General features: G+C 40.4%; 2 protein-coding genes across 2 annotated transcripts in view; one reads left to right on the top strand and one right to left on the bottom strand.

Annotated features, from left to right (window-relative positions):
• Window positions 1–1,785, bottom strand: part of LOC124147810 (DNA-directed RNA polymerase II subunit RPB1-like) — a 68,816-nt gene extending 67,031 nt beyond the window's left edge. Inside the window, exon 1 of the mRNA XM_048390594.1 lies at window positions 1,518–1,785. Coding sequence (XP_048246551.1) covers window positions 1,518–1,598 — 81 coding nt within the window. The 5' untranslated portion in view covers window positions 1,599–1,785. The remainder of the gene's footprint in view (window positions 1–1,517) is intronic.
• Window positions 1,786–2,319: 534 nt separating this feature from the next.
• On the top strand, window positions 2,320–25,836 carry LOC124147808 (DNA-directed RNA polymerase II subunit RPB1-like). Its single transcript, XM_046518592.2, has 24 exons — window positions 2,320–2,636; window positions 5,253–5,522; window positions 7,866–8,024; window positions 8,651–8,932; window positions 10,024–10,185; window positions 10,558–10,778; window positions 11,726–11,858; window positions 12,329–12,453; window positions 12,841–13,051; window positions 13,239–13,448; window positions 13,879–14,217; window positions 14,624–14,752; window positions 15,156–15,378; window positions 16,126–16,336; window positions 17,422–17,672; window positions 17,977–18,182; window positions 18,756–18,980; window positions 19,441–19,687; window positions 20,139–20,236; window positions 20,566–20,670; window positions 21,063–21,245; window positions 21,850–22,053; window positions 22,469–22,652; window positions 23,141–25,836. Exons 1-24 carry the CDS (start codon window positions 2,556–2,558, stop codon window positions 24,511–24,513), a joined length of 5,832 nt encoding a protein of 1,943 aa, XP_046374548.1. The 5' UTR covers window positions 2,320–2,555; the 3' UTR covers window positions 24,514–25,836.
• Window positions 25,837–26,136: the final 300 nt, after the last annotated feature.

The following is a 26,136-nucleotide window of genomic DNA, read 5'->3' as shown; positions in this document are numbered from 1 at the left end:
GTCTCTGTATTTGAGGGACATGTTCACTGAATCCGCTGGGGATGCCGATTATTTAACACAAACTAGCCTCTGTGTATAGGGGGCGGTCGGGTAGCCTAATGGTTAGAGCGTTCGATTGTCACGCCGAAGACCCGGGTTCGAATCCCGACATGGGTACAATGTGTGAAGCCAATTTCTGGTGTCCCCCGCCGTGATATTGCTGGAATATTGCTAAAAGCGGCGTAAAACCATACTCACTCACTCACTGTGTATAGAATAAGGCTATATAGTATAACAACATTCCATCACAATTTTCACCTGATTGTGCAATCGACTATTGATCTGTTGGATTAATTTAATCATTTCAATATTTGTTTTCTAATAATGAAACCCCCCCACAAAATTACTAATTAAAAAAGTGAAATGAAGAGGTAGCACTGATATGTTTTACAGACTGATATTAAAATCAGCAACAGATGATACAGTTCAAAGACCAGTGCCCCAACAGATCATTACCAGTCTCTAAATACACTTACTACTTGCACTTGTTCACAAGAAGTCTTCTTTGATTATCTGAGCCCTTTGGCCAGTGAAGCAAGGCGATCTGCTGTAGTGAGTGAGTGAGTTGTGTTTAATGCTGCTGTTAACAGTATTCCAGTTATATCGCGGCAGTCAGCTTAACGTGGGAGGAAAGCCCCAAGTGATGCAGGTTTTAGATGTTTACCACTTCGGTGAAACGCACGAGCACGGGTATGGTGCAGACAAACCTAGAAACATAATTGGAATGAACCAGGATTCGAACCCACAATCAGGTTTCTGGCGTGCCCAAGGGACGCAACTCTTGCAAGGAAATTGCAATATAAGACTTAACCATTGCGTTTGGAAATGTTCAGTTTTGTACTTGATGTATTGAACAGATCTAAACAGATCCTAATTAAAGTCTTAGACCAGCATTTAGAGTTTGTTTGTTGTTTAACGTCATACTCAGCAATATGACGGCGGTCTGTAAATAATAAAGTCTGGACAAGACAATCCAGTGATTAACATCATGAGCATTGATCCACACAGTTGGGATATGATGACACGCATCAATCAAAACAACGAGCCTGACCACCTGATCCTGTTAGTCGCCTCCAAAGGCAAGCATGGGTTGCTGAAGACCTATTCTATCCTGGATCTTCAAGGGTAGATTGAGCAAGAAGTAATAGTAATTGCTTGCAATTAAAGGCAACTATGCTTGTCGTAAGCGGCAACTAACGGGATCAGATGGTCAGGCTCGCTGCCTTGGTTGATGCATGTCATTGTATCCCAATTGCGTGGATCGATGCTCATGATGTCAATCACTGCATTGTCTGGTCCAGACTCGATTATTTACAGACCACCATCATATAGCTGGGACAATGCTGAGTGCGGCGTTAGACAACAAACAACAAACATAAGGCACAGTATAGGCCTAGCTAAATGTAGAGCTCTGAGACTTTCTAAGATTAGCTATGCCTAATCAATCTGTACCAAAAAGATATGAAACACAAACGTACAATCTCATCTGGTCCCAATATTCCGAACTGGACCTTCTTCACCAGCATAACTGGGGCATTCGAGTCTCCCACGTACGCCATTGTGAAATCATGTGACGCCACGGTGTTCCATGAAAACAATTGTCGTCAATGTTTCCAGGAAAAGCACAGAAGCCACGCCTTTCTTGCATACCGTTGCTGTGTCCCCCAAGCTTTGAGATAATGATCGACCGCTTAAAATGGTCGGAAGAACAAACTACGTTAGACAGAAACATAAATCTTCCTCTGTATATTGTTTCAAGGGGAAACGGAAGCCTTTTTATTCAGGGCCTCTGCTTGTTTGTCCAAAGTCTGGAGACAGCCGTCATGGCGTCCCGACAGTCTTCTCGGCGAGACGTCGGACGGTTGTCCATCTCAAGGCAAAACTCCGACACAAATTTCAGTTATTATCTTTACTATAGGCATATTTTCTGTTTCTGTCGTAGAGTATTTATTGTGGTCCAGGTGTGAACGCACCATTCTGTGTATGTAAAACCATCAATTTTGTATTTGTTAACTAGACTGGTCCCCTGCCCTGTTGTTTCGCCCCAGATAGCTGGCAGAATTGCGGTGAGGAGCGCAAGAGGTCTAGGCTAATGCAGGAAAACCAGTCATGTTTGTAAACACATTGCGAATCATTTCTATATTTTGACGCACCTGCGACCTTCACCTTCACTTCGGTTTAAATCGCGCCGACGGAAAATGACGACACTGAACGATTGCACAACGAAGCCCATGCTACACAAATGTTAAACCCGTAGCTCAGCAAAAGGTATAAATACGCAGAGGGCCGGACGGGGAAGCCATCGGTCCGACATTGGGCCACTCAGCCGATGGAAAGCAAGAACGGAAAGTCTTCGAATTTAAGGCTTCCGTTCCCCTAGACACAAGACAGGGGAACGTTTATGTGTCTGTATTCTTATCTAGTCTAATAGCTAGTCCTATCGACTGATCCATTCCTCGTAATTACGAGGATTTCTTCATATCGCCCGGAACGCATCGCCGCGCCATATTTTCACAATGGCGTTCGTGGGAGACTCGAATGCCCCAGTTATGCTGGTGAAGAAGGTCCAGTTCGGAATATTGGGACCAGATGAGATTGTACGTTTGTGTTTCCAATATTTTTGTACAGATTGATTATTGACTCATAAGAAATCTCAGCTTCGATAATCATGTGGAAAAAATGCCATTCAACACTATTTTCTTTTAAAAAGAGCACTTTGGATGTAGGCCTATTTAGATCTGTTTATGCAATAAATCGATTACAAAACCGCACCTTTCCAAATACAATGGTCATGTTATGGTTTCTTTTGTCATTTCCTTAGCAGTTGACTGCAGACTTGTACAGGCTGCATGTAGATGAAGTGCTCACATATATTTTCAAGTGGTCATGTACACCCTGCAACATTGTTTTCTTTGTATAAGTTAGGCCTGTTACATTGCTTGTGGGCCTCTAAAGCATGGGGTTTCAGATGTAACATCACATCAGCAACACTGTCGGCCAGTATAGCAAAGATACATTTCCTTAAATTAAAAGACTTAAACTCAACATTGTTGAAAGCTTCATAAAACCCCGTGTAACGTGAGGTGTCTGTGAATATAAATGCAAAAGTAAACATGCAGTTGCAGGTTTTTTTTAATTGTTAAAAACACAACTTCAGAATGTCAGGAATAGGTGAAATAATGGCTTGTATGATGAATTGATCTTGTATTGATACATGTCTAGCAGTAGAAAGTAATGTTTTTAGTCCACTAATCCTTATAATAACATGTTATATAGCAAAACTCTTAACATTATAATAAAAATGGCATATTTCTACTAGTCCTTATGATACCTCAATTATTGGGCAGGGTGGCAAGGACTACAGAACGAGTGCCAATTTCTAACGCTGATGTCACTACAATTAATAATACGTTATTATCAAAGATTTAGACACAACCATTTGTCTGAGAACCAAGGTGTATACTATTGAACATAAAATACTATTTTGAAAAACAGCTCATAAGCTAGTTTTGATATAGATAAGGACGTTTTGACAGAATGTTATAAATAATATATTAATGGCCTGCCTTTCACCCCTCCCTTGAAAGATGTAGACGTGGACATTCTGCCTGCTGTATAATATCCTGAGTGGATCATTATACCCAACCGGTTGCAGCGTTAGAAACTAACATTTTTAGTCAACTAGTCTTTATAATGATAACCTATAGCAAAACCCTTAAAAAGGGCAAATTTCTACTAGTCCTTATGATACCTTAACTATTGGGCAGTTTGGCAAGGACTACAGGACTAGTGCCAATTCCTAACGCTGGGTTGTAGTCTCTGAAAAAAATGTGATCCACTAGCTCGAACATGACTCAAAGCATCATTTTCAGTAGAGTTTGTTTTATCATGTGGACTATTTATCATAACAGTCTGGCTTTGGACTAGTGACTAGAGTTGCAGGCTGATGCTTACTCATGAAGCAGTACGATACAAAGTCATTAAAATGCATATCACAATACAAAGTGTCTCGGGATAAAATGAATAACACAAACTTCAGATAAGCTTAATGTTGGTCCATTGTCCATGTTTTTAGGTGGAAATATGACAACTGTCCAAACATTGAATAATGCTGCAATGCATTAACAGCGTTAAAAATTGGCACTCGTCCTGTAGTCCTTGCCAAAGTGCCCAATAGTTGAGGTATCATAAGGACTAGTTTAAATTTGTAATATTTAAGGGTTTTATCTATATGTTATCATTATAAGGACTAGTGGACTAAGAAATTTAGTTTCTCCCGCTGACTAACATTAACATTGTGCACAGCCTCATCCTTGCATCTTTTGCAACTAGCCTGAAGACAGTGAGTCTAGGAAAGACATAATAATGTAGTCAAAATTTGTAGACCACTTGAGTTTCTAACACTATGTAACATATGGTAGTTCAACTCTGGGCAACAACCGAACTGGTCCCAAGTATCCTACCTATACTACCTATATAGGGATTGGGTGGTTAGACTTTGGAATATTGTCTCATACCCAAATAGCGTGTGGTGTATTTTATGCTGTATTTTTTACACATAGGGTTAGAAATAAAAATCGCGAAACTTGTGCAAATATCATTTCTTGTGCACCAGTGTATTGTACCATCATCTGGAAGTCATTGTTGACGTCATTCGAATATTATTGTGACGTAAAGTTGGAATGAAGTCACACTAGAAATGACATCATAGCTGAAGATTGATGTCATGGGATAAATTATGGTTTTTTTAGGACAGCAGTTGTGATCAGTGCATTTTTCGAAAGGGGAGCTTGAAAGGATAAAGAAATAATGGGTAATAAAGAAATTATGACACAAGTGTGTCGTACTGATTTTGCGAAACTAAGAATTCATGTATTACTCTCGCTCGGTAAATACAAGAATTCTGACACTTGTTTTTGTAAAATATTGGGAGTAAACTATCCAGATTTTCACTAGTCTTGCACAAATGGACAAGTGTCTGTGTCTAACAGGGGCATGTTCCACAAAGCAATCTTGGCTCTAGGACTATTGTTACTTTTCATTAGTCTATTCACTTAGTTATCACAGTTTTTTAGCAAAGATTGCTTTATGGTATGGGGCCCACAATTCATGTTTGGCTCCTTCCTGTTGATCTCTTTGAAGACCTATTAACAATGTTTTAGCTTTATTAAAGGTTTAGTTCTCCATAGCTAAAGTGAGTTGTTGTTTTGCAGAAGCGAATGTCTGTGACCGAGGGGGGCATCAGATACTCCGAAACCCAGGAGGGTGGCCGACCCAAGATCGGCGGCCTGATGGACCCACGACAAGGAGTTATAGACAGAATGTCCCGATGTCAGACCTGTGCGGGCAACATGACAGAATGTCCCGGACACTTTGGGCACATTGAGCTTGCCAAACCAGTATTTCATGTTGGATTTCTTGTGAAAACAATCAAAGTGTTGCGATGTGTCTGTTTCTTCTGCTCCAAGATGCTGGTGGATTCCGTAAGTGTTTTGTTTTTTTTATTCTGAGGAAAATTGGCTCTTGTACCCCATGCTTGTCTAACAAGCCAACTGACAATGTCGAGGATTGGGTTGTTTAAAATGTGTGACCTTTACAAATCATATCTGACAATCTGTTTTGTGATAGGGTCCAAGGAAATGATAGCCTGTCACAGGTAAATGATACTATTGTAAATCAATACAAAACTAAAAATAGAATCTATCTAGTGTAACTAGGTAGGTGTACCACAGATATACCATGTATACTCAGGGGTAATTTGACTATTCATTGATCCATCTGCATTTTGCTGCAATTTATCTGGGACTCCCATGTAAGTGCCTTTGGCAGGCAAACTGGGAAAAACCTCATCATTTTTCTTACTATGTTCTTATTTTCTCAAATAAGTAGGTGTTTTAACATTTCATTCAATGCCAAAGTGTAAAAACAAATTCTAATGCCTTTTCGATCATCTTATCAGTTGTGTTATCAGTGAATTACAGGTCACCTCCACAATACCATAACATGGTTATCATAAGGCATTGGAAATGACTATAAAACTACAGGAATTGGAATTTTTTTAATTCCAGTGTGGCAATTTGTACTGACATTGGCTGCAGACTTTGGGTTGAAATATCAGCCTTTGACAGTGATTTGTTTCAATTATAAATTTACTGTCTCTGTTTCAATTATAAACTTACCGGTTCACTGGACCAACCATGTCAACAGCACTTAAAAATACCTGTACATTCAATATTTTGGACCAGTTTATATTACCGGTACCTCTTTTACCATGTTTACTGTTAATTACTGGTAAATGTAAACACTGCCCTGAGCAGGTCTAGATGCAGGGTTTTGCAGTGACTTACAATTGTGGGGATCAAGGGGACCCCAATAATTAACTTACGGGTCCTTGCAAGCAATATGAGGGTCCTGTAAAGTAATGAAATGGTGTAGTGTACTGTACGTTTTGATAATTAGCCTATGTGAATCAATGATCAGGTGGACAGTGGTCATGTTTGATGGATGAAAAAACAGTCACCCATACTGCTCTTGATTTGCTGTAGGTACAATGAATATTATTGTGCGTCCATTCTCTACATTTGTACTGGATGCACTTATGCGCATCATGTAAAACCCTGAGATAAATATCATGACCCTGATCTGTTAATCGTGACATCCCAAGTGATATCATAGATGTGGCTTGATTTGCAGACAGTGGCTTAAAACACTTATCCACCATTTCCACATTATTAAGGCATAGCATTCCCTGAAAAGAGGCAGCATACATACAGACAAGCTTGTCTTGTGTTGAGATAATGACATCAGTCAGCCAGATCAGTCATCTGTACTTTTGCTTTATATCATAAATTAATTAATGCCTGTACAGGGATTTATCTAGACCTGCTCAGAGGCTGATATTTGACCTCTAGTCTGCAACAAATTCCTCGGATGTATTATTTACGAAAATAAGGACTTTCATATAAAAGCCAGTTTTGAACAAGGTCACAATTTGTTTCCATGTTTACCTGACAAGGTCATTTTATTTGTATCCCAGATAAATCCCTGCCAATTTCTAATTCTGGTTAGATTTATATGTTATATTGGGGGTTCAAATGATTATTGGCGACAATGCCTGTTGTAAGATAAGATAATGTAAGTGGCAACTAATCAGGTGGTCAGACTCGCTGACTTGGTTGATGCTCATGATGTCAATCACTGTATTGTCTGGTCCAGACTCGATTATTTACAGACAACCATCATATAGCTGGAATATTGTTGAGTGCGGCGTTTAACAAACAAAACAAGAAAACAAATGGTTAAAAAAAATTGTTGTGTTAATGATTATACTTCACTACAGTTATGATACACAGTTATGACATTCATTTTGAGTAGTAAAAGGTTAAATTAATTTTTAAAAATTGACAAGGGAAATAACAAAACAGCCAATTTACAATTTGATTTTTGGGACATTTCTTTCACTGTGTTTTCACCATGTTCCCAAAGTTTGAAGTTTTGTAAACAAATATCTTATTTCAATCTCTGGCTGAGCATCCTGATGGTTGCCTGGAACCATCCCAGTGAGATATTTTGTCACTGATTTTAAGCTTGAGGTAGTGTTTAGGGTTAAAAGAGTAGTGGTCCTTGTCCTAAGAAGTACAAATGTAATGCTAATAATTTTGAAGGACCCAAGGGGTCTATTATTACTATGGAATTAAACCTCATGGAACCAAGGTCCTCTCATGATTTTGAACAATGCAAAGCATTATGAGTTGTATGAAATTGTGAACATGGTAATCAGCTGATTAAACAAGTTATTTAAACTTTTGTGTATTTTACTTGGACAGACTGGTCCCAAAATAAAAGATATTCTCACCAAATCCAAAGGCCATCCTCGCAAGCGACTTGCTCACGTGTATGACTTGTGCAAGAGTCGGAAAATTTGTGAAGGTGGTGATGAAATGGACAAACGAAATGAAGAGGAGGATCCAACAGGAGAAAAGAAGGTATGTACCATTGGTAGTCTAGGGTAGCAATACATCAACAGAGAAGGAGATATGTACCACTGGTAGTCTGGGGTAGCCATACATCAACAGAAAAGGAGATATGTACCATTGGTAGTCTAGGGTAGCCATACATCAACAGAAAAGAAGGAATGTACCTTTGGTAGTCTGGGGTAGCAATACATCATCATAGAAGAAGATATGTATCATTGGTAGTCTGGGGTAGCAATACATCAACAGAGAAGGAGATATGTACCATTGGTAGTCTAGGGTAGCAATACATCAACAGAAAAGGAGATATGAACCATTGGTAGTCTAGGGTAGCAATACATCAACAGAGAAGGAGATATGAACCATTGGTAGTCTAGGGTAGCAATACATCAACAGAAAAGGAGATATGAACCATTGGTAGTCTAGGGTAGCAATACATCAACAGAAAAGGAGATATGTATCATTGGTAGTCTAGGGTAGCAATACATGAACAGAAGAGTCTTGGGGCAGCAGTACATCAGTTTTAGTGACAAGACATTGCAAGATACATATTGGTTTGCCCATGACTTACCTGTATCTTGTGTTTAACCGTTTGCTATGAAGTAATGTGGCTCATTTGTACGGACTGCTGATTTCAGGGCCATGGTGGGTGCGGCAGATATCAACCCAAACTGAAGAGAACTGGTCTTGAGGTGGTTGCAGAATGGAAAAATGTGAATGAGGAGTCCCAAGAAAAGAAACTTATTCTGTCAGCAGAAAGAGTGCTTGAAATCTTCAAAAGAATTTCTGATGAAGAGTGTATGATTCTTGGAATGGACCCAAGGTATGCTCGTCCTGATTGGATGATTCTGACAGTGTATCCTGTGCCGCCATTGGCTGTGAGACCAGCTGTTGTCATGTTTGGCTCGGCAAGGAATCAGGTGCGTTGCAACCCCTTCTATGGGAAATATTAGTGGAGTGTCATTGTGCGACATTCAACATGAAAGTCCAGGGGCCCTTGTCATAATGTTGAATGCCAGAGATGGAGAGAGTTCCAAGATTCAAATACTACAGGAGGTAGATCATCGATGACACCAGGACCCCCCTTAAGTTCAAAAGATGCACAAACTTACAAAGAGTATATTTTTCTCTTTTCTGATGTTTGAGTATCTTTTACCTTGAATCGGTCTACTCCAGCTGTTGTCTGTTACTTCTTAACTTTCATCTACATAAGGTGCAAACAGGTGTTATTGATTCGCAAATGCCCAATGATGTAAACCACTTTAACGTCTTGACTAGCTGATAGTTACGTTAAACACTCTAATTTTTTTCTGAGGGCTACATGCATAGATCAGTTTAAAGATTTAAGAGACCTAATGACATCAGAAACACCTAGATAAAGGGAACTTCCATGGAATTGTATTATCCATCCTGGGCTCTCATCCTGTATCTTGTGCATAGTTGTCACCAGCATCATCATCCATGGAAATGCAGGGATAGAAATGTAGTGTCTTGCAACTGTCCCACAGGGCACTCAATGTTCAGGAGTGCCCTTTGGGAATAAAGGGAGCCAATAAGAACAATGCTTCTTTGAACCTGTTGAATGTCATTTCCCCATGAGATTGTTTGCACCTTCCTTTTCATTGAAATTGATAATAGTAATACCTTTTTCAGTTTGTGAATCCCAGAATTATTTTATGAATGCTATGTCCATTTTTTAATGTGTTCATTTACCAGGATAATTTCTCTACAGTGATGACTGGCTTCATCATGTTTATATATAGACGTGTGTGTAAAAGTATGATTTCTAGGTAGCAGTGCCATTATGATTTTAACTGTGCCATTGGTACTGTAGTATAACGAATGTCTAACTCTGAAGTGGAATAAGAATTTTCATCTTTGTCTTCTGATTGATCAAACTTGTTGAGTTTTATATCTGTGACATGTACTTTGAGCATTCCCTCAATATTGTCATGATGTTAAATTTCTATCCTTCATGAGGTCAGTGAAATAATGTCTTTCTTGGTGGTAGGATGATTTAACTCACAAGTTGGCTGACATAGTGAAGGCCAACAACCAGCTTCGACGTAATGAACAGAACGGAGCTGCAGCTCACATCATAACTGAAGACACAAAAATGTTGCAGTACCACTGTGCCACACTGGTAGACAACGAGCTGCCCGGTTTGCCCAGGGTGAGTCACACAAATATCTCGTCGCAGGGTTAGAGAATAACATATGTCCGCAAGTCCGAGACTAATACAATTCATGAAGGACTACTCAGTGTTCGACACTAACACTGGACTGCTGGTCTGAGTCAAGCATATTTCTTAGATAAAAGATAAAAACTTCCCAATCTCAATTTGGTCCAAAGTACCATTTTCCCATTCCTAATTGTTTTGCCTGTCCAGTGCACTTAATTTTGAATCCTGGGTATATATCTATTACAACATAGAACTGACAGTTCAAATACAGATGGAAATATGTTACATAGATGGACACTGATGTTCAACCAAACCACTTCTTTACTACCTTTTATCACCTCAGATATTGGTTGAATTTTCCAGGCAGTACAAAAGTCAGGCCGTCCCCTGAAGTCAGTAAAACAAAGATTGAAGGGAAAGGAAGGTCGAGTTCGAGGAAACTTGATGGGAAAGCGTGTGGACTTCTCTGCACGTACTGTCATTACGCCAGATCCCAATCTGAGAGTGGACCAAGTTGGTGTTCCCAGAACCATTGCACAGAACCTAACATTCCCAGAACTTGTCACACCATTCAACATCGACAGGTCAGTGGCTCGGTCTATCATGAAATAAGTTGATAATATTCTGCATGCTTGCAATGTATTGTATAAAATCATATTCTTACTTATTTCGGGTGGTGGAGTAGCCTAGTGGTCAAAGTGTTCACTCGTCATGCCAAAAACCCGGGTTCGATTCCCCACATGGGTACAATGTGTGAAGCCCATTTCTGGTGTTCCCTGCCGTGGCATTGCTGAAATATTGCTGAAAGAGGCGTAAAACCATACTCACTCACTCTTACTTATTTCCTAAATTTTAACTTGCATATTTTGAGGTGATTTTATTTTATTGTGACATTTGAAAGCCCAATGATGTAAAGCACTTAACGTCTTGACAAACTGATAGTTACGTTAAACACTCTAATTTTTTTCTGAGGGCTCAACTCATGTCACATCACATTTAATCACGTCATGTCACGTCACGTCACGTCACGTCACGTCACGTCAGGATTCCATGTAAGAAAATAGGTGCATGTGCACTCCATGCTTGTCGTAAGAGGCAACTGGTGGATTTAGTGGTCATTGACGTGGTTGATTGCATGTCATTGTATCACAATTGTGAGGATCAAAGCTCAAGATGTCAACCACTGGATTGTCTGGTCTAGACTCGACTATTTACAGACTGCCGACTTATAACTGGAATAATGCGGATTGTGGCTTCTTCTCATCCCAGGGGTGGATGGGTAGCCTAGTGGTTAAAGCATTCGCTCATCACACCGAAGACCCGGGTTCAATTCCCGACATGGGTACAATGTGTGAAGCCCATTTCTGGTGTCCCCCGTCGTGATATTGCTGGAATATTGCTAAAACCAGCGTAAAACCAGCGTAAAACCATACTCACTCACTCTTCTCATCCCATGCCCTCTCACATAATAAATGAATTCCATGTTTTTCGGCTTAAAGCTATGTCTCATATTACTGAGTGTACATTGCAGAATGCAGGAGCTGGTACGTCGTGGAGCCAATCAGTATCCTGGAGCCAAGTACATCATCCGAGATAATGGAGAGAGGATCGATCTCAGGTTTCATCCCAAGTCGTCAGATCTCCATCTTCAAGTTGGCTACAAGGTTTGTAGAGGCAAAAATATAAGACAATTTGTCCATCATTTGTGATGATGTTTCTTGATAAATTGTTGAAAGTAGCCTTGTGCCAATTTCAGAAAATCACTATTGTTGATGAAGAATAATCAGAATGAGATCTTTGAATATGTTAATAAGAAATGTTTTGATACAATTTGACAATTTGATGATGCTTTTAACTTGTCATTTAATTTAATTATTAGTTGATCGCAGTCATGATAAGCTACAAGAGCTGTTGTTTGATCAGTGTTTACTGCCATGCCCTGTGATGTAAAACACTTAACGTCTTGACTATCTGATAGTTACGTTAAACACTCTAATTTTTTTCTGAGGGCTCAACATCATGAGGCATTAGGCACATTGTAGCTCGAAGGAGGTAAACAGAAGTGACGAGAAATGATTGTTGGTTTGTTGTTATCAATTTCTCAAGGTGAATGTTGCTTTTTGTTGTCCTACAGGTGGAGAGACACATGCAAGATGACGACGTGGTCATCTTCAACCGACAGCCCACTCTCCACAAGATGAGTATGATGTGTCACAGGGTCAAAGTGTTGCCATGGTCAACTTTCCGTCTCAATCTCAGGTATGTTGTCTTAAGTAACAATATAGAATGTTTGGTTCTACTTGGGTACCTCACTGACCAGGATGCACAAGCTTATTAAATGTAATCAGTTACAAAAGGGAGAGAAGTCAAGAGTTGTTAATGCATACCACAAGAAAATTAAGATTATATTTTAACATGATCTTCTTCACAGAAACATTAACATCTGAAAAGGATTGGAGGATATGTGCTTGCCCTGTGATGCTATCATTTAACGTCTTGATTTCCTGAAAGAATACGTGAGACACTCTAATTTTTTTCTGAGGGCATGAGTTTGCAATGTCAGTTTCCTTTTGATGACTTTCAGGTACATAGAGCAATGGTTGAATTTTCTGATAACGCTGACCTTATCTTTTCATTTCTTTTTAGTGTAACCACTCCCTACAATGCGGATTTTGATGGTGATGAGATGAACCTTCACTTAGCGCAGTCACTTGAAACCCGGGCTGAGATTCATAACCTGGCTGCTGTCCCTCGTATGATCATCACCCCCCAGGCCAACAGGCCTGTTATGGGTATTGTGCAGGACACGCTGTGTGCTGTCAGGAAAATGACAAAGAGAGATGTCTTTTTAGACAGAGTAAGGGTCATTTCTTTAACCTACTCTAAACTGTTTATGATGGTATAGAAAGATTATGACTACACATTCATTGGGTATTTAGTAAATAATCCTTGATGGAGCTTTGAAGTTGAAGAGAAACGTTGTTTGGTTATGTGTTTGCTATTGCTGATCATGCCATCACATATTGGTATCATGTTTTGTCCAGGGTGACGTGATGAAACTGCTGATGTTCATGCCGACATGGGACGGCCGACTGCCGATTCCAGCCATCCTCAAACCCAGACCCTTATGGACAGGGAAGCAAATCTTCTCCATCGTCATCCCTGGTCGAGTGAATGTGACGAGGACTCACAGCACACATCCAGATGATGAAGACAAAGGGCCGTACAAATGGATATCTCCCGGAGACACCAAGGTATTGACTGACTCGGTCAACTTAGCCCTGAACATGTACAAAGAAAATTGTCAGTTTTGGTTACAGCTTTCAATGGCCATTCATAAGCCTAAAATGTTGTTAGTCATTGAACAAGAATTATGAAGGTGTATTCCTATGTATTTCCATCCACTTGGACAATGAGTGGCCTCGTGGTTAATTAATGAGAAAAACTTACTATTCAGTAACATAGGTTCATGGTACCCCATGGTGCAATAATGCTCAGATATTGATACAATTAGCGTAATATTGTACTCAATCTCACTGTTGCTGTGGAATTTGATATGAATGAAGACCTTTGGCCTCCAGTCATGGGAAAATAATTTCATGATCTTGCCAACACACATTATTTCTGAAAGACGTGACATGTCTTTGATGAGATTCAAAGTTATTGAAATTGTTTGTTCCACAGGTCTTGATAGAAGATGGTGAGTTGATCTGTGGAATCTTGTGTAAGAAGACTCTTGGTGCCACATCTGGAGCTCTCCTGCATATTGTCTTCATGGAACTTGGCTTTGACACAGCAGGAAAACTGTATGGTAACATTCAGACATGTGTCAACAACTGGCTGCTTATTGAGGGGCACAGCATAGGAATTGGAGACACCATTGCTGACCCAGAGACATACATAGAAATTCAGGAGACCATCCGTAAAGCCAAAACGGAGGTGATAGAGGTCATTGAAAAAGCCCACAACGACGAGTTGAAGCCTTCGCCCGGTAACACACTTAGGCAGACTTTCGAGAATCAGGTATGAAACTGATTGTAATATATATTCACAGAGATCCTTATTTCCTCAGAGGCTAATATTAATTTGGCCAATATTAATTTGAATTTAATGTTTATTATAAGTAAGAATACCACTGGAGTAATGTTTTTAGCTTCAAAAGGTACCCATTCAACTCATGAGGCGGCTGGGGTTGTAATCTTTCCAGGGAACTGAAAATGAGAACATTCACCATGAAGATCCGGGGTAGAATAGGTCTTCAGCAACCCATGCTTGCCTTAAAAGGTGACTAATGGGATCGGGTGGTCAGGCTTGCTGACTTGGTTTTGAGCATGATTTAGGTTGTGGATTTGGTGCATTATTTTTATTATTATTATTATTATTATTATTATTATTATTGATGTTCGTTTTATGTTCTGTCATGCTTCAGGTCAACAGAATCCTGAACGATGCTCGTGACAAGACTGGAAGTAAGGCTCAGAAGTCCCTGTCTGAATACAACAACTTCAAGGCTATGGTGGTGGCTGGATCCAAAGGATCGAAAATCAACATCTCTCAGGTACACTTGGAGAACAGGCAGTTTCCTTAATACTCAAAATGGTGATGTATCTGATGACCTCTAGTATTTAGATATGGTTGCATTTCTTCTTTACAATCTGCTGGGTTCATAGTAAGAATGAAGGGGGGTGGGAGGTTGAGAAGAAACTGTTTGGCCTGCTTGTGTTCTGAATGAGGTAATAACAACCTGATAGATGATAGTGTCAGTGATCCATTTATACGAGCTGAGAAAATGAATGTCCTGTAATATTGATTTTATTCTTTCCGATATTTCTGTATATACTATACATAGATTTCCAAACTATCCCCCTTACAAACTCTCCTAAAATGCAGAACGTATATGCAGAAATAGTTATGATAATAGTTGTATTTGTTAAGTCCTTATGAACTTTATTTGTCTTCAGGTTATTGCCTGTGTGGGACAGCAGAATGTGGAGGGTAAACGTATTCCATTCGGTTTCAAACATCGGACACTGCCGCACTTCATCAAGGATGACTACGGTCCCGAGTCTCGAGGCTTTGTTGAGAACTCCTATCTTGCCGGTTTGACTCCTTCTGAGTTCTTCTTCCACGCCATGGGCGGAAGAGAGGGTCTCATTGATACTGCTGTAAAAACTGCAGAAACTGGTGGGTGATCAGGCAGTTGCGTTCAGTAGTAAGGATGAAATGTTCTATTTCTCAGATTTGCCATCATTGGATTAAAATACCAAGGCCTCTCCCTTAATTTCTAACACTTCTAGTGTGATGGTGATGAACTATTTACAGTAGCAGCATAAGCAGCAGATACCTCTATTACTGACATATTTAAACAGCAAACAGGTACAGGTTGAAATGAAATATTGTGCACTCAATGATGATAGTCTTGATCAGAGATCCTATGATGAATCAACTGAACCACTCTAATTTTTTTCTCTGAGAGTGCAGTGACATTTATTCTGTGAGATAGACATGGTAAAACATAAGCTATATGCACCGGTTTCCGTACAAGGACAATATACCATCATTCAGAGAGGAATGATAGCTGGAAGTGTAAACACCACTGTCTTGATTTTCTTGGGGAATTGGCGACTATGTTCTCTACGGTTCTGGTAATTGCAGTGCAGAGTTGTCCCTTAAGACAAATCACTGTGTCGAGGACTGGTCGGCTCGGAGTCAGTTTGCTTTGTCTGAGTAGAGAATTCATGTTATCTCAGTGGCCTAGCACTAAAAGATCTGTATTAGTCCAGACAACACACACCCACACATGTTGCTATATATTGCAATAATCCGTAATGAGATGTTAAACCCCGTTTCACCTCGCCACCAACGGTCAATCTGCGTAAAACTCGCTCAGTTTTCTGCTGGATTGTGCCTCACGTACATAATCACTTTCAGGTTACATCCAGCGTCGGTTGATCAAGGCTATGGAGAGTGTGATGGTCAAGTATGATGGCACAATACGTAACCAGGTCGAACAACTGGTCCAGTTGAGATATGGAGAGGACGGTCTGGACGCCACACATGTCGAGTTTCAGAGTATGCCTTCACTCAAACCATCTAACAGAGCTTTCGAGAAGAAGTTCAAGTTCGAACCAACAAATGAAAGGTATGTGAAGACAGATGCGTTAGTCAGATTCTTTTGACGGAATGCATTTTCAAAGAATTTGTGCTTCCTTTACTCAACTGTAGGCTATGTAAGATGATGAATACATGACACTTTTTATGGATAGCAACTTCTTTTTATTCTTTGTACGACGTTTCAGAGCTACTTATTGCTCCTTTATGAAGTTGCTGTCCATAAACAAGTGTCTTGTATTCAAGCACGATATGTTCACAAAGTTCCATATTTTGAATAAACATTGGTGATTTCATGCTTAAAACGTTCAGATTTTCATGATTTAACCAAAATCTTTAGTCTAAATCTGTAAAATATAATTCATGAGGACAGTATCCATTGCTGTAATTTGATTGGCTGTCTTTGACCCATCACGATCCTTATGGCAGTTTATGGAAAAAAATGTCATTAGAAACCAAGTTATATCCATTAAAAACGCATGTTACATCTATAAACATACCCTGATGAGGTTTACTTTAATAAATGGATGTTCAGAGCTTTTGAACGAATCCAAACATCGAAGGAATTGTCACCCGTGTTTATCATATTAAGTGTCGAAAACAGGTATTTTCAAGTATTATCTCATGTTGTTAGCGGAAGCCACTGTTATCTGGAAATAGATGATGATAGATATTATTTTTTAAAAAAAACATTTAAATTTTCCTTTTTCGTGAACAATGTAAATAAAAAAAAGGATAGGTGGGGAGTAGTGGGTATTGTAAAATCTTACGTTTGCTGAAAATCGCCACAATTTTCGCCTCTCCTGTGCTTTTTCTGGGCATTATAAATGTGTTGTCATTATTAAAAACGAACTTAAATAAGTTGTAAATGAATTATTTAAATAATATAAAAATAACTATCATATTTATAAACAGTAGGATGAGATCTTTCAAATGGGTGTATGACATGCAGTAGTAAAGATATTTACAAGCTGATATTTTCTTTGTTAAGTGTAGCTTCATCTATCACCCCAAAGTCACTGGGAACTAGCAGCAAACGCTTTTGGTTGACTGGTGTTGAAAGAGTTAAACATCCAGACTTTCATAATATGAAGTTATGTTGGGTTTTTTTTGTAGGGATTTGAGGAAGTGTTTGTCAGAGGAGGTGATCAAGGATGTGATCGGTGACCCAGCTGTCATTTCTGAACTGGAACGTGAATTTGAACAGTTGAGGGAAGACAGGAACGCCCTGAGACAGATTTTCCCCACCGGGGATGGAAAGATTGTGTTGCCGTGCAACCTGATGAGAATGATCACAAATGCTCAGAAAATCTTCCGAATCAACACAAGAAAACCAGCAGATCTACACCCGATCAAAGTTGTAGAAGGTGAGTCATGTGACTGAATGACGATGTCCTGGCAACACTAAGGTCATCTATTGTAAAATCTCTGGAGATCTTTGACAAAATAGCACTCCTGTATTCATTGTCTAAACTACCTCGAAAGGGAGACACAATGGCTATCTGTATCTGCTGAAGTAACTTGCTATCCTGTTACATTGCAAATTACCAATGTCTCTAAAATAGTATCATTTTTCACAATCATGATGTACTGTTTGAGTCTCAGTGCACGATTGAAGTGTTAGCTTTGCAGCATTTCTAAAGGGATGTTTGTTTCCTCGTCTTCTGTCAGGTGTTCGAGAGCTGTGCCGTCGACTGATCGTGGTGGCCGGAGAGGACAGACTGAGTGTCCAGGCTAACGCCAATGCCACCATTCTCATGAAGATTTTGGTGAGAGCCACACTTTGCGCCAAACGTGTTGCCAACGAGTTCAGACTGTCTGCAGAAGCATTTGAATGGATCATCGGTGAAATTGAGACAAAATTCTTACAAGCTCAGGTATGTTATAGAATGATTCCTGCAATTTGTTTCTCAGCGCTGATTGTTGGAGTGGTGGTTTGTGACACAACAGGAGATGGAGAAAATGGGTAGTCCATCTCTATTTATCCCCCACTATGCATGTGCATGGATGTTTTGTTGTCATTGACTCCACAGTAAATGTGTCCTGTGATGAAAACTTTGGACATGACCTTCATGATAACATGTCAGACACTCTAATTTTTTTCTGAGGACACTGATAGTTTTTAGACTAATTCTGAATTAATTATTTTTGTGCGTTATTAGTTAAAAAAATACTTTTATCTCCAAACTTTGGTGCAAATAACACATTTTAGAAATGGTCCAGCTGATTTTGAAATGGTTGTTTGGTTGTCACTCCCTCATGCGATCATCTTACAAGTGAGGTTATTGGAAGCATCTATAGGGTTTGTAAGGATCAGAAGTATTTTCCTAAAATATAGTTATGAATCATAATCAGTTGGTCCAAATCGACCTGTTGACTACCACTGTAGAGATCTGTTCTCAACAGAAATGTTTGTGGCATTTGCTAACTCTTCTGTGTGATGTTTGTAGGCCCATGCAGGTGAGATGGTGGGAGCCCTGGCCGCACAGTCTCTGGGAGAACCTGCCACACAGATGACACTGAACACTTTCCATTATGCTGGTGTGTCTGCCAAAAACGTAACCCTGGGTGTACCTCGTCTGAAGGAAATCATCAACATCTCCAAGAAGCCCAAGACCCCCTCCCTGACTGTGTACCTCCTGGACCAGGCAGCAAGGGATGCAGAGAAGGCCAAGGTGAGTGACGAGGCTAGAAGATGCATCATGGTGCAATGCCATGGTCTTGTCTTTCTGGGTAGGACTTGCATGATACGCAAATTTCAAAATACAGTACATTTCGTGGAGTAAAGTCATAATATATATATCTCAACATGAAACAAAATATTTACACCAATTGATGCTAAAAGATTGAAGTTTAATTCAACTAAAATATTTTGATCCATAGTCTATATTTTCTGTTGGAAAGACAGAGATACAGGTAGAATGTATGGCACTCAATGATGAAGCTCTGTTCATACTTGCAATGATGATACATTTGTAAATCACTCTAATTTTTTATCTGAGAGTGCCTACACTGTCATGTGCATATATTTATGGATTGTAGAATCATTTTACTAATGATATATATTAAAAACAATGACGTCTGTAAGACATTGATGGGACGTGTTCATATAGAATGATTGTTGCTGCTCTACAGGATGTACTGTGTCGACTTGAGCACACCACGTTGCGGAAGGTGACGGCTAACACAGCCATCTACTACGACCCCGACCCCATGAACACTGTGATTGTGGAGGACCAGGAATGGGTCAGTGTGTATTACGAGATGCCCGACTTCGATGCTTCCAGGATTTCAGCCTGGCTGCTCCGCATCGAGTTGGACAGGAAGCGTATGACAGACAAGAAACTCACCATGGAACAGATCTCAGAGAAAATCACTGCAGGTGTGTTGAATTGCTTTAGGCTACTGAATTCAGTGCATCTTGGGATTCCTGGTCCCTATACTGGTCTTAATAGAAGAATTAATGGTTGGTCAGGCTGGCATGGATCCCATCTCATAATATCGATCACTGGATTGTCTGGTCTGGACTTGATCATTTACAGGCCACCATCATATAATGTTGGAATACTTCAAAGAGCGCACACACACCTAGTGTTAACATAGTTGATCTTTATGATCTTTTGGAAGTTTGATATGTCCTGATGTGATTGTATGAGCAATGCTGTGTCCTGATGTGATTGTATGAGCAATGCTATGTCCTGATGTGACTGTATGATCAATGCTGTGTCCTGATGTGACTGTATGAGCAATGCTGTGTCCTGATGTGATTGTATGAGCAATGCTGTGTCCTGATGTAAGGTAAAGTAGCAATAATTTGAATTCCTATTTTCCAGGTTTTGGAGATGATCTGAACTGCATCTTCAACGATGATAATGCTGAAAAACTTGTTCTGAGAGTCCGAATCATGAACTCTGATGAAAGCAAAAATGAGGTATGAGGAAGAAACTTTATTAAATCATCTTCTGTTGACTGGTTACTTATTTGTAAATCTGTTCTCTGATACATTTGAGGCTAATTTACATTCATTTCCTTACCAGTGAAGTGTTTTTAAGCTCCGACCGGATAAAGGATGTATATCTGGAAGAAATGTCCTGATATTGTGCACTCCATGATGATAATTAGGATTCATATGTCCTGTGATGAATCAACTGAATCACTCTAATTTTTTTCTCTGAGAGTGCAGTCCTGTCAGTTCTATATGAAAGACAATGTCTTAACGTAAGCAGTTTTCATACGATGGACTCCCCTTCTGTGTTACAGGAAGAGGAAATGGCAGACAAGATGGAGGATGATGTGTTCCTCCGATGTATCGAAGCCAACCTCTTGTCTGACATGACCCTCCAGGGCATTGAAGCTATTGCCAAGGTGGGTTGTTTCTTTAACTTCCTTATACTTTGTGAAATCCAAAGTTAAAATATGTAGCATCATGCATTTGTTACTGTCAGTGAATTGTGCGACGTGAAACATGAAAAAAATAAATGCTGAACTTACAGGTGGAGATTTACATTTTCTGAACTTTAATTGTATTTGTCAGAAAACAAATGTCAACTGAATTGAATGTGCATGCTGAAATTTGATCTAGTTCTATTGACTTGATTATCCATACCCATTTTTCTCACCCGTGATTCGCAGTGAAGATTATTTGCATGCAATGTTTTGGTCAGTAAAGCCATGGTATTCATTCACCTCAGGATCCAACATTTCAATGCTTCCTGTGTTTGTATCCACTATCTCATGCATGTGCAATCTGTGCTCAGGTGTACATGCATTTGCCAACCACTGATGACAAGAAGCGTATCTTCATCACCGATGAAGGAGAGTACAAGGCTGCTGCTGAGTGGATTCTGGAGACTGACGGTACCGCCCTGATGAAGGTGTTGAGTGAACGAGACATCGACCCCATCAGGACATACACTAATGACATTGTGGAGGTGTTTGCTGTAAGTCCAAGTCAGAATACATTTCTGTGTTAGAAAGATACCCAGATGTAATATCAGGTTATGTCTTAAATGTAGATATCTTTTGTGGTCAGGTCTGAAATTTCTGATGTTGAGTTGAAATGTGGCAAACAAGTGATTTTGTTTTTTGTTGCAGAAATTAAATAATTTTAATCACTCGGCATAAGAAAAATATAAATAGAAAGATCTTCCAAATTTATTTACAGATCTTCCAAATTTATGGCAAGATCTTCCAAATTTATAGAAAGATCTACCAAATGTATAGAAAGATCTTCCAAATTTGAGTATTTTCTACTAGTTCTATGGATTCCATATAAATCATGCATTTTGATTGGGACTGCAGTGAAAGTCTTTCTTGGTGCCCCCAGGATGATAATGCTGAAACTATATTTGTTACCTCCCTTGCCTGGTGTGGGTCTTTGATGTTTGTTAGATGGATCCGAGTTGTTAATTAGGGGAGGACTTGTGGTCCTGTAGTATTGGAATCTAGGACCCCTTCACTCTTCAACTTTTAGAGCTGTGAGAACCACCCCTTAGTTGATGATGGTCATCATTGTTATTAATGATGAAAATCTTCTTGTTTCAGACCTTGGGAATTGAGGCTGTACGAAAAGCCATTGAGAAAGAGATGAACCACGTTATCTCCTTTGATGGTTCCTATGTGAACTACCGTCACTTGGCACTTCTGTGTGATGTGATGACAGCCAAGGGTCACTTGATGGCCATCACACGTCACGGTATTAACAGGCAGGAGACTGGTGCACTGGCAAGATGCTCCTTTGAGGAAACGGTAGGAAGTTTGGACATTCATAAAATTAGAAGGAAAGTTCTGTAGTGCTTATGTAAATGGACCAGGCAGATATGATAATACAAATTTGGTTAAACATAAAGAGGAAGGTCAATCTATGATGAATAATTACAAAATGACCTCCTTCAGTGATAATTAACAAGCACAAGAGTTTGTTAGATATAATTGTATTTGTGGTGAGATAATTGACCAGTTAGAACATTCTGCTTGTGATATTTTATCAACGCTATTTGCATGAGAAATGTCTGAGTGAAACAAAATATTTATGTAATCAGTTTTCATTTGGTGAGGCTTGCTTCCTACTACATTAAGACTATTTTTATCCTGAAAAGACGTGTATGTATTGTATGAAAGCTAAGTTGCTCATGAAAGATCTGTGATGACCTGTTGTTGTCAGGTGGACATCTTGATGGAGGCAGCAGCCCACGGCGAGCACGACCCGATGAAAGGTGTGTCTGAGAACATCATGCTGGGACAGCTGGCCAAGATCGGCACTGGCTGCTTCGACCTGCTCCTGGATGCAGAGAAATGTAAATACGGCATGGAGATCCCAACAGCTGGTGGCTCAGGAATGATGTCAGGTAAGGAACTACTCATTATGCTTGAATGTGGAAAATATATAGTCAATGTATCAGAATGTTTTCACCATTATATGCCTCCCCAGTGTGGATCTTTGTTCACAATATCAGTTTCTGGATTGTCTGGTCCAGACTCGATTCTTTATAGGCTGCTGGAATATTGCTGAGTCGGCTATAAAGTATAGCTTATTGTTACTTTACCTGTGAAGATCCAAGTTAGAATCGGTCTTCAGCAACCCATGCTTGTCGTAAGAGGCGACTAACAAGATCATGTGGTCAGACTCGCTGACTTGGTTGATGCATGTCATCGCATCCCAATTGTGTATATCGATGCTCATGATGGTCCAGATTTTATTATTTACAGACTATTGTCATTTAGCTGGAATATTGCTGAGTGTGGCGTTAAACAACAAACAAACTTATTGTTACTTCTGTGTATTATTTCGGCTATCTGTTTGGACTGACTTTTCATCATTTCATTTGTCTTGCAGGTGCAGGAACTGGTATGTTCTTCGGCAGTGTGGGCAGTCCTGTCAGCGGCATGTCTCCACAGATGACCCCCTGGAACCAGGGAGCCACACCCGCTTACGCCAGTGCCTGGTCCCCTGGGATTGGCAGCGGCATGACCCCTGGTCAGGCAGGCTTCTCTCCGTCGGCTGCCAGCGAGAGTGGCTTCAGTCCCGGCTACAGCCCTGCCTGGTCACCGCAGCCCGGCTCCCCAGGCTCGCCAGTCAGTCCCTACATTCCCAGTCCACGGGGCGCCATGTCGCCGAGCTACTCACCAGCGTCGCCATCCTACATGCCAAGCTCGCCAGCCATGACCCCTCAGAGTCCTGGCTACTCACCAACAAGTCCGTCATACTCGCCATCAAGTCCTGGTTATTCACCAACTTCCCCGAAATACAGTCCGACTTCTCCATCTTATTCTCCAACAAGTCCAAGCTACAGTCCAACTTCTCCATCCTACTCTCCTACTAGCCCATCCTATTCTCCAACAAGTCCCAGCTACAGTCCCACATCGCCATCCTACTCCCCTACCAGCCCATCCTACAGTCCAACCAGCCCATCATACAGCCCGACCTCTCCATCCTACAGTCCCACATCACCCTCCTATAGCCCTACAAGCCCCTCCTATTCTCCTACCAGCCCCTCCTATTCCCCCACAAGCCCATCCTACTCTCCTACCAGTCCAAGCTACAGCCCAACTAGCCCTTCATATTCTCCAAGCTCTCCTAACTTCAGCCCCCAGTCACCTTCCTACTCTCCGACCAGCCCATCCTATAGCCCAACAAGCCCCTCGTACTCACCCACGAGTCCAAGCTACAGCCCAACCTCCCCAAGCTACTCTCCTACTAGTCCTTCCTACAGCCCCAGCAGTCCCAGCTATTCGCCAAGCTCACCCAAATACACTCCAACCAGTCCATCTTATTCTCCAAGCAGCCCTTCCTACTCCCCAAGCTCTCCACAGTACTCTCCAACATCCCCCAAATACAGCCCAACGAGCCCCTCCTACTCCCCAAGCAGCCCCAAGTATTCCCCCTCGTCCCCCAACTATACCCCAACCTCCCCCCAGTACAGCCCCCAGTCTCCAGAGTACAGCCCCTCCTCCCCTCAATACAGTCCAAGCTCACCGCAGTACTCTCCCTCCTCTCCCACCTACTCCCCAACTAGTCCGAAATACACCCCAACCTCCCCAACATACTCTCCTACCAGCCCCAGATACTCCCCAACCTCACCCACGTACACTCCAACAAGCCCCAAATACTCTCCAACATCCCCCACATACACCCCAACCACACCCAAGTACTCCCCGACTAGCCCACGTTACTCAGGCCAAGGTGAGGAAGAGAGTGATGAAGACTAGATCTCTGCACTGGATGACCCTGACGGAGTCCGTGTTCTGGATCAGACTGTTAAAGTTACACTCGAATGATTCAGAGACTGCTGTACAAAGAGTGTTGAAGGATTCACAAATGTGCCTGCAACAGCCAGTGCTGGCGGACAAGATGTGGATCTGGGTGTATATTATATACAAACTGACATTTATATTGAATTTCTTGTTTTCCTGAATATGAGATGCTTGTACAAGATGTTGATCTAGTTATGTATTATTTACAAACTTTCTTGTCTGTTTATCTGGAAATGGGATGTCCATTGAAAGAATGTATGGATGTTGCTGTTTCAGCAATCTGAAGAGAAAATGAAAAAAAGAAGTTTCAAAGCCTTATATGGAAATGTATATATTTTGTACAAACTGTAAATCTCAAATTTATAGTGTTCCTGTTGGTACAGAAATCAGTGTGGCTTAGAATAGCAAATAAATTATTGCTACCAGATTTCTTTCCATAAAACCGATCATTACTAATGTAGGAAGTCACGTCCTAAATGCTACTTCCTCATATCAAAAGTCTGTTGTCCATGATCAGTTCATATTCTGCACCAGGTATTTGAGGCTATTGTTTTGTCGTCCTCAACTAATGTTTGTATGTAATACAATGCCTTTTTTCATGGAATACTTGAAAATGATATAGGTATTTATTTGTAAATATCTTGAATTGGTCATGGCAGAGTATTTTTATTTTATTTGAAAGTGCAAAATATGTAACATTAACCAGGGTCACCAGTCTGGTTGTCATGTGCTGTAACTTTTTCCATTGTGTCGTCGAACAACTTTATGATTTCATTATCATTTTGATTCTGATAATTTCTCAAAACAAAATGATCATGTAAGCAATTGCCTTTGTTGAATATCATAATGGAGATAACGTGTATGGTGATCAATGGTTGCGTCATTAATTATTGTAAATATTGTATATAAACATTGACTGTAAATATGTCACTTCAAAATCATGAAGAAAATCTTGACATTTTGGTATAAACATTGTTGAATTTTCAGTCAATAAGGTTCACTTGCTGACTGTGGAAAGGATTATTTTGTGTGGATGTTTTTCATATGATTTGAGACATCTTGTTGGACAAAGTTAAATTTTTGCATGACTTGTTTGCTATTACGATCACAACTTCAAAAAACAACAAATTGACACTATTTTGTTTTGTGATAGCACATACCATTGTATGGTTATCAGTCATCTCTTGTGTTTCATAGCCGAGGGTAATAATTTAAAAGGTACCCTTTTTGATTGAATTCAAGTGCTGTCTGATCGAATAAAGTCATCATGAAAATATAGTTCTCTTGTGTGATTTGTCGGTATTGAAAGGGACATAGGTGGCTGTTTGTGTTGAGAGCTGCTTTTGTCCCCCATGGCTTTAGATTCAAATCCCAGATTCACTTCACCTTCACCAACATCAGAACAGTGCTCACTGGTTTCACCCACGGTGACCGCCTCTGTAGTCTAGTCAGGGGCGGTGGCTGTAGCCTAGTGGTTAAAGTGTTCACTCGTTACACTGAAGACCCGGGTTCGATTCCCGACATGGGTACAATGTGTGAAGCCCATTTCTGGTGTCCCCCACCGTGACATTGCTGGAG

This window comes from Haliotis rufescens, unplaced genomic scaffold (assembly GCF_023055435.1).
Source record: "Haliotis rufescens isolate VD_foot unplaced genomic scaffold, xgHalRufe1.0.p SCAF_9, whole genome shotgun sequence".
Lineage (NCBI taxonomy): Eukaryota > Metazoa > Mollusca > Gastropoda > Lepetellida > Haliotidae > Haliotis > Haliotis rufescens.
The sequence above is the reverse complement of the archived record's forward strand: the minus strand, read 5'-3'. Positions and strand labels throughout refer to the sequence as shown.